Source organism: Schistocerca gregaria, unplaced genomic scaffold, assembly GCF_023897955.1.
Source record: "Schistocerca gregaria isolate iqSchGreg1 unplaced genomic scaffold, iqSchGreg1.2 ptg000744l, whole genome shotgun sequence".
Taxonomy (NCBI): Eukaryota; Metazoa; Arthropoda; class Insecta; order Orthoptera; family Acrididae; genus Schistocerca; species Schistocerca gregaria.
The window spans coordinates 43,195-51,614 of NW_026062120.1; the positions used below are offsets into that span (position 1 = coordinate 43,195).

Below are 8,420 nucleotides of genomic sequence, written 5' to 3' on the forward strand. Positions count from 1 at the left end.
TGGTGCTAGAGCATGAAGGAGCTGTGTTCTGGCTGGTAGCCGAGTTTGGAGAGGTCCGGGAGGGTTTCGACCTTGAGGGCGGGCGCGTTGTTGGAGGGCAGGTGGAGGTGCGGGGGGGCTGGGTGGTAGAAGGAGTTGTGCGAGGACATGAAGGAGGTGTGCTCGGAGGGGGCGAAGGTGGAGGGGTGTTGGGGTCGACAGTCGGCGGGGTTGTGGGGGGCGGAGGAGGAGGGGGGGTTGTGGGTGTTCCAGTCCTCGTCGTATTGGTGGTAGAGGGCGGCTTTGTAGGGGTAGGGTGGGGTGTAGGCGAAGCCGGGGGCGTTAGAGAAGGAGTGGGATTGGTTGGGGGGGAGGGAGCTGAGGTTGGAGGGTGGGAAGGGCTGGGTGGGGTAGGTGCGGGGGACGATGACGCCGGGGGGGGTAGGAGGCGAAGGGGATGTAGTGGTTGGAGGTGGTGGGGTTGTAGTCGGTGTATGGAGGTTGGAGGTGAGAGTTGGAGGGGTTGTTGAGGGTGTTGAATGGGGAGGTGGTGGACCCGGAGGTGGAGGAGGGCGAGTTGGTGGAGGAGGACGAGGACGAGCTGCCGGCGGAGCTGGAGGGGGGTCCGAGGTGAGGGGGGTAAGAGTAGGGGTGGTGGGAGGTGCTCGAGGGGTTCGAGGAGTTCGACATAGCGGAAGGGTTCGAGGTGGGGGGGGGTTGGACGGCGGGGCTCAGGGGTTTTTCTGGATGGATGGGGTGACAGGTGGAAGTGGGGGTCGGGCCCGCTGGGGGGGGCGTCCATGTTGCCGGAGAACAGGGGGCTGCCCTTGCCGCTGGGGTTTTGGTGTCCTGGCACGTTTCTGAGGGGGGGTTGCTGGGGCAGGGCGGCTTGGGAGGGCTGGAGTCCTGGTTGCTGCAGAGGGGGTTGGGAGCCGGACTGGGGGGGCTGGAGGGCCTGTTGGGATGCGCCCGCTTGCTGGGAGGTGGAGGATTGGGGGAGCGGCGGTTGGGGGGCGGAGGATTGGGGGATGGGCTGTTGAAGGGCCGGTTGGGGCGGCGGGTGTTGGGGTGCTTGTGGTCCGCGTTGGGGTCCGGGAAGGGACCAGACCATCATGGACGGCTCGCTCCAGTACTGGGGGATCATGCCGCGGGTGTGGTCCATGGTGTCGTAGACGAAGGGAGAGATGAAGTGGGGGATGACGAGCGGGAGAGGGGGATAGGAGTAGGGAGAGATCATGGGAGACGTCGTTCCTCCGTAGCGGTGTTGGTTGCCGCCGTTGCCGTCGGCGTTGGCGGAGCTGGATTGAGCGGCGCTCGGGTGAGAGGAGGCGGAGTGAGAGAGAGCGGAGGTGAGGTTGCTCTCGAGACCCGCGTTGCTGGCCGGGAGGTTGTAGGAGGCCGGATGGAGGGTGTGAGGAGACCCGGACGCGGCGGAAGAGGCGTGAAAGTGGCGGTAGTTCTTGTTGTTAAAGAGCAGGGAGGAGTTGAGAGAAGAGGAGGCGCCGCCGGACGAGGAGGGGGCGAGCGTCGAGGAGGCGGCGCTCGTAGCCAGGACGTCGTTGAAGGGGACGGGGGCGAGTTGAGAGTGATTGCGGTTGTTGCCGCTGCCCCCGTTCCTAACGGGAACCGATCCAGAATAGCGTTGGCCGTTGTCCGGGGAAGCGCCGGCATTGGGCGCGTGCTTCTTGCTGGACGACGGCGTGCCGTGGAAAGAGGGCGACGGCTGAACCGACGGTGAGGACGCGCCCTGTTGCTGTTCGCCGTTGCCGGTCGCATCTCTCCTGGTCATCACCGTCTTGGATATGAACCCCTTCCTGGGGCTGAAGTCGGACAACGGCAGCACGTCGGCGGCGGGCGCGAAGTCGCTCGGCATGATGACCTTCGCCCTCGCCGGTTGCTGACACGCCCCCTCCGGACTGGCAGAAGACTTGGCGTCCGCGCCGGCCGACTCCGCAGCGACCGAGTCGGCCTCCGATTCCGCGACGGAAACCGCGACGGAAAACAAAAAAGACTCTTCGGACTTGGCCACCTCGGACTCTTTTTCCGCAACTCTCCTCGGCTCTCCCTCCTCGGTCCCTCCGACCTCGCCGGACCCAGGCGGTTGGAGGCGCTCGGACCGATCCTCCGCCTCCAAAACGCCGACCCGGTGATACTCCTCCCTCTTGGACTTGTACCTCTTCTCCGCGTCGGCCGGCTCAAACCTCACGCCACCTCGACCCCTAGCGGGCGCCGCCGCTCCCTGACGCACCACGTATCCGCACCTCCTAGCAGGCTGACCCCTAGCCCGTTGAACAGAAGACCTTCTGGGCGACCGATTCCTACTCGACTCCTGGTCGCCCCCTCTCCCCCCCACCGCCACCTCCCGGCGGTCCTGTCTCCTCTCCACTCGCCCAGACTCCGACTCCTCCTGCCTCTCGACGCCCGGCGCCTCCCCAGACACAACGTGGTTCCACAGCTTCGCCTGACCGCTCGCCCCAGGAGACGCCTTCAACGACAACTTGCACATCTCGCTCTCGACCTTCGCCGTCTCCCCCTCCACCACCCCCTCGGCTCCCTCCCCTCCTGGTCCTCCCTAACCTCCACCCTGTATCTATACCCCTGCTGCTGGCCCCCCTTCCCCAACTTCGCTCTCGCGGGCGCGCCAACTCGACCCTCCTTCTTCCTCCTCCCCCCCTGTCTCGACTCGACCCTCGCCTCCTTGACTCCCTGCCTCTTCTTGACATCCGGCTGCGCCTCCACTCGACTCTCCGCCTGTTTCAGCGCCAAACAATCATCAGTCTCTCTCCCCAACGCGCCCGCGCACACACGCCCCCCCACCCAAACACACACGCTCGCACACACACAACCCTCGCCGCCGCCCGACCCCCCCGCGCCCCCCCTCGCCCCCCTCACCGCCCGCGCGCCAAACGCGCCCCGCCCAAAAACGCACTCTCCCCCCCACCTACGCACCTTTTTCTTTCCCACCTGCGTCCACTCTTCGGGCTGCTCCTGCGCCGGCGCTACACCCATTCGAACGCAAACCCGTCAGCAAAACCGCCCTCTCGAAAACCCCAACACCGCTCCCTCCAAAACCCCCACCCCTCCCCCCTCTCTCCGCGCCGCGCCCCCCCCCCCACCACCCCCCTCTCTCCCCGCCTCGCCCCCCCCCACTCACGTACCCACTAAAATTTCCAGTGCCACCGCCTGATAATCGTTGTTGCTGCACCTCAGCCTCGAGACGACGTCCTCGGCCGGCCACGCCGCCTTCTCGTTCTCTCTCAAAAACTCGTTAATCTTGTTCACCAACACCTGCTCCTCGCTGGTAATGTTCAGCAGCTGCTGGATATTCCGCGTGTGCAACACGTTAGCCAGCGGAACAACCGGTTCGTCCACCATGGCTCTGGCACGTATATGAAAACGCAATGAACCCAAACGACTTTTTCACTCAAAATAATATAACCCTAAATTCAGAAAAATTATAACTCGAAAACTATCTTATGTACGCAAATTTTTCCCACGCACCTTCTCCCCCTCAATCTCAAAACTTTTATCCGCAGCACAATACCCACCGCCCCCCCATCACCGCGCTTCGACCTCTCTGTCCCCCCCCCTGTGCACCCGCGTGTACACACCGCTCCACCTCTCTTCATTCACGTACCGTCTAACACACGCCACACACACGTCGGCCAGTGGCCGTCCCCTGTCCTCGACCGCCGGGCACGTCACACCGCCGCCCTCCTCCATGGCCAACGCTGAGCTATCCTCCACTTCAGTACGGCTCTGCGCGTCGCGCGCGGCCTAATTCCTCCCCCCAGGCGCCCGCGCTCGCGAATTTGCTCTACCTCAGCGAACTCACCCCCCCCTTTTCTCTCTGTCTTCGCGCGTTCGTCAGAATGACCCCCTCGCGCTCTTCCTAAACAGCGTCATCGAACGGTACTGTGCTCCTCGCGCGCCCCCGCGCTCCCCCCCCCCTGTTGCTCGCTCACCCACTTCTCCCCCCTCTAGAGTCTCTGGCATTCGCTGCATCGCCCTCTACGACCAAGACGGCATCCTCATCAAAGCAGGGCACGCACTCGTTCCACCTTGCGCCCCCCCTCCCCCCCCGCTCTTTCGCTCACCACCCCTCTCTCCCCCTCGCAGTCCCCCAGAGCGAGGCCCCGCACCACAACTTCAAGCCGCTCGCCACCAACTTCGTCTGCGCTTGCGACCAACTCCTAAAAATCGGACTGGGCCAAAACAAGTCCATGACTTTTTGCTACGACGACAAGTGCATCGTCCAATTTTGGGCGTTCCCCGCTCATCGTCACCATTGTCGCCGAAACTTCCGCAAACCTAGGCCTCGTCTCGGAACTCGAGGACAGGATATCGGAGGCGATGGACCCGCTCAGGAAACAACTCCTCTAACCCTCGAAGGACGGGACGCGGCCCTTGTTCCTGCTCCTATCGCGTTCGAAAAATGCGCTCTCTCCGTCGACGCGCCCCATCGCTCCCACTCAAAAAGTCGGCGCGCCCGCCACACCTGTAAACAATAAACTCTTTCGCTTCCTCAGACCCGCCCCTGCGCGCCTCAAGGACCCCAAGGACCGGCCTGGTCGCGAAAACGAGAACGAAAAACCAACGCGGGGACCGACGAGTCGCTCGAGACGCCGCCCACACGGATTTGATGTGACTCTTCTGTGTGTAGAGGAGGGCGTACAACAGCGTACAACAGGTCGGGTGGTGGAAATTCTGTTTTTTTTTTTTTTTTTTATTGGTTGTTCACGCGTGCCTTGTTTTGCGCCTGGATGAGGCGAACTTTCGACTGGACGGAATGCCGGTTCGTGGCGTGAGAGGAATACAGAGAAATTTGGTTACCGACGAGAAGGGGAACGAAGGAGAAGGGCGCGACCTGGAGGGTGAAGTAGAACAACGGGGGCAAAAGGGAACTAGACAGAATGGACTGGAGCACGTGGTAGTGGTCCGGCGAGAGCCAATCGGTCGAATGGGCAGAGTACAAATGCCAGAGAATGCACAGGAAGGAAGTGCCCGCGAACGCTGGAAGCGTCGCGTGGGTAAGGACATACGGGGCTAGACGAGACGGAGGGGGAAGTGCGGGCGATTTGCGGAATCTGTATAGACTACGACATGACGACCAAATAATGGAGAAAACAGCAGACATAAGAAGGGTTTTGGAGAACGAAAGAAGCGAATAAAGGCTCGGTATACTTATCAAAGTCGAACTCCAAGAGCTGTTCGAAACGCTCTTTAGGGATTGAAGAGACCCAAGACGGATCTCTGAGCTCTGCCTTATGATGAGTGAGGAGCTGATGTAAAAGTTGTTTCCCAAGAAGAATAGTTTGACTATTGATTTCTGTACCATCCGGATGCCACCGAGCTATGCCCGGCGAAAGAGGGTCAGGCGCGAACAAATAATCGTAAACTTGCTGATAGACTCGGTTTCTGATCAACGTCTTCGCACCGACTTCTGATAGAGTCAAATTGGCCAAAATTTGCAATCCCTCGTTATAGAGCGAAATTCTAGAATTCATGGCTTCGATTGCGAAGCGCACATAACCGCACTTGATCAATTTCTTGTGGCACGTGGGCTCTTCTGAACATACTGCCACCAAATTCAAAACTAATGTCGGCAACGCGCGACCAAACACAACAGTGGATTTCCTTTTCGGATCGTCATCAACGAAATTCTGTCGGTTCAAATCAGTTGGTTCTTTAGCCTCTTCGTGCGTCCCGGACATCTCTGAACCCAATTCAAGAAACCACTCATCCATCGACTTCCCATTTCGCTCTTCTTCCCATTGAACCAATATTGTTTTCAAACGATCTAAATCCACACTCGCCAATACTCTCAACCTAGCTTCTTTAGAATGCTCTGCAAGTTGCTTCAAACACAACAGTGCCAATGACCTTGAATCCTTCTCTTGGTTCTCGCTCATCGCCAACTCGTTCAGTATTCTCAACACCTCCTCGGACCTCATCAACACTTCTGCCGACTTTTTCCCAGATGAACATCTGAACACTTCTAAAAGCCATTCCCCCACCTCCATACTTCTCTTATTCAACGCATTCACCAATTCCTCGCCATGCATCTTCTCCAATGAACTCTCTATCGTTGAAAATACGACGAACGCCACTCCAGCTATCCACCACCATGTTCTCTTTTTCACATATAAAAACTCTTTCCCCACAGTTTTTTTCCCCGCACGAGTTTCAAACAACTTATGTCAGCTCCTGTCATTGCCCCCCCGTCCCCTGCGCTTTTTCCCACCTCGGCAATTCCTGTTCCACATTCTCATCACGAAAAAAAATCCATTTTTCACCCACATCAACCCCCTCCCTTTCCGCACGTACTCTTGTCGCTAGCATAGCTAAGCGAAGATGTGTATATGCTTCTCTTGTCTTTAATCGCCCGCCCCCCCCACCCTGCACCAACTTGACGCCCGTAAGTCACACTGCTCCTGCACGGCTGAAATTCACGCCCGTACGCCCACGCAGCGTCCCATCTTCTCCCAGTGTAACCCGTCTCAGAACGCCCGCTCATCGCTCTAGCCGATCGACCCTCGCCACTCAACAACAGTCCTCCACCTATTTTCCCCTTCTTCAATCCGACGCCCAATATCCCTCCAGCATCGCGCATCAAGCACCTGCCGCCGCGGTTCCAACTCCCCAAACGCTCGCAATATAAACGCCCACTCTGTTGCAGCATGTCCGTAATCTACCAGCGAAAAAAAAAAAAAATGGTACACCTCGAAAACACATCGAGTTCACGCAAAAAACAATCTGGTAAAAAAAACTTCAGAATTTTTCGAGTTAAATCAACCTTCCCAGTCAAAACCTCTTCCTGCCGCCTCACCCTAAAAGCACCTGCGGCCCCGGCTATCATCGATTCCCCCACTCAAACCAAAGATGTACCTCTAACGCAAAAAAAAAAAAAGATCCCATAAGTTTGATCGCTCCGAACACCATTTCAACTATTTCAACCCCTTTCTCGTTTAAGCGTTCTATGATCAGAAATAGGTGACTGCCCTGATGGCGCCCTTCGTCGGCACCACCTGACGGCGTTTCGGTCAATCTTGTCTGATAGATCAAGGCCCCCATTGAGCGTGATATCAAACCTGTACGCGCTCAATGATCGTGACTATTACTCGAAAAACAGATGCTGTACCTTCTTGTTCTCCCCTCTTTCCTGGGTTGAGAATCCCTATAGGTCAGCGTCCACCAAAGAGTAACACAGTTACATACCAAAAAGAAAAGTGAATTGAGTGTCACGCGTTCACATGACAAGGACCCGGGTGCCGCCTCCTTAGCGGGGCAACCAGGGGCTCTAGGTTTTCGCGTCAAATACCGTCCGAACAGGGCACATTCGCGCACTTGCCACATCACAGTGAACGTATATCCACAACGCGCATTTATGTAATCAATGTGCCATTTGTGTTCATACGCCACCGTGAACCCTATGTACACTGACATCTAAATGCAAAGTGTATATCGTTCTGACACGCCTCAGAGCACCAATAATGTGAGATGAATAAAACAATACGCCGTCGCTATGCGCGCTCGTAATTCGACACTGCGAAGAACTCGCGAACATAAGTAAACAGCGCATGTTGCGCGAGACACAGGGACAAGGTGGGGGAAAGAAACTCATGCATACCACAGTTTTAATCAATGTAAGAAAGATACAACAGCCAATGCAGCTAATGAAATGATGCAATGAGAAATCACTGGTAGATGGAGGGGGCTCTGCGCATGGGTAGAGGGGGGGGGAAGCCAAAAATGAAGGAATCAGTCACTCTTGGTGCGCAGAAGACCAACCTTGAAATTGCAAAGAAGGTTGTTGGCGTAGTTGGAATGATTGTAGACGCCGCCTCTGAATGCCTTAGTGGCATCTTTGCCGAGATAGGACTTGAGGATAGCTTCCCCACCGGGATGGTTCGGCAGGAAATGAGATACATCATAAACGGCGCCGTCGATGATGACCAAGTTGGACCCCTCTGCGACACGATCCTTGACGTCCTTAGGAGTGAAGTAAGGCAGTTCATCGTCGAGAGGTCCCCAGTAAAGTTGCTTGAGGGCTTCGACGGTTCTCTTCTGGAGCATTTGCAACCGGCCTTTCTCAATCTCATTAGTGGGGCAGCGCTTGAGATTATAGGTTATATTGAATAGGGAGAAAAACCAGATGAGCCACTTAGAGGGGTCGAAAGAGAAGAAAAAGACGCCATTGCGATAGTCATAGGGGAATTCGTGGTGGAAATTGTGATATCCCTCGCCAAAGGTGAGGAATGAAACCCAATAACAATCGCGCGGGGTATGGGCGTCAGAAAAGGTGAAGGAGCCAACGCTATGTGCGAGAGAGTTGATACAAAAGGTGGACTGGGAAACAAGGACGCTGCGCAGTATGAAAACGTAATAGAACCCGCCGCGCCAATCTCCCCATCCAAACCCAGCATCTGTCTCGCGTGTGT

General features: G+C 57.0%; 3 protein-coding genes and 1 long non-coding RNA gene across 4 annotated transcripts; 1 reads left to right on the top strand and 3 right to left on the bottom strand.

Annotated features, from left to right (window-relative positions):
- Window positions 1–5: 5 nt before the first annotated feature.
- LOC126320771 (mucin-1-like) lies at window positions 6–3,357 on the bottom strand. Its single transcript, XM_049994116.1, has 5 exons — window positions 3,138–3,357; window positions 2,929–2,978; window positions 2,557–2,730; window positions 703–2,464; window positions 6–592 (listed from the first exon to the last, which is right to left on the bottom strand). The coding sequence occupies exons 1-5, from the start codon at window positions 3,352–3,354 to the stop codon at window positions 6–8; spliced, it is 2,790 nt and encodes a 929-aa protein (XP_049850073.1). The 5' UTR covers window positions 3,355–3,357.
- Window positions 3,358–3,520: 163 nt separating this feature from the next.
- Window positions 3,521–4,022, top strand: LOC126320775 (uncharacterized). The gene is made up of 3 exons (XR_007558242.1): window positions 3,521–3,730; window positions 3,851–3,891; window positions 3,964–4,022. It is a non-coding gene; the product is annotated as an uncharacterized LOC126320775 (long non-coding RNA).
- A 710-nt stretch (window positions 4,023–4,732) lies between these two features.
- Window positions 4,733–6,334, bottom strand: LOC126320774 (uncharacterized). The gene is made up of 2 exons (XM_049994120.1): window positions 6,307–6,334; window positions 4,733–6,133 (listed from the first exon to the last, which is right to left on the bottom strand). Exon 2 carries the CDS (start codon window positions 6,042–6,044, stop codon window positions 5,076–5,078), a length of 969 nt encoding a protein of 322 aa, XP_049850077.1. The 5' UTR covers window positions 6,045–6,133; window positions 6,307–6,334; the 3' UTR covers window positions 4,733–5,075.
- A 1,251-nt stretch (window positions 6,335–7,585) lies between these two features.
- Window positions 7,586–8,403, bottom strand: LOC126320773 (uncharacterized; the record flags this gene model as incomplete). Its single annotated transcript, XM_049994118.1, is given in 1 exon segment — window positions 7,586–8,403. A coding segment is annotated over 1 exon segment (663 nt), but the record flags the coding sequence as incomplete, so codon positions are not given.
- Window positions 8,404–8,420: the final 17 nt, after the last annotated feature.

Coding starts and splice junctions, on each gene's coding strand:
- LOC126320771 (XM_049994116.1), bottom strand. CDS start 3,354: ATGGTGGACGAACCGGTTGTTCCGCTGGCTAACGTGTTGCACACGCGG. Junction 2,465..2,556: donor GGTATAGATACAGGGTGGAG/GTTAGGGAGGAC, acceptor TTGTCGTTGAAG/GCGTCTCCTGGGGCGAGCGG. Junction 593..702: donor AAAAACCCCTGAGCCCCGCC/GTCCAACCCCCC, acceptor ACCCCCCTCCAG/CTCCGCCGGCAGCTCGTCCT.
- LOC126320774 (XM_049994120.1), bottom strand. CDS start 6,044: ATGCATGGCGAGGAATTGGTGAATGCGTTGAATAAGAGAAGTATGGAG.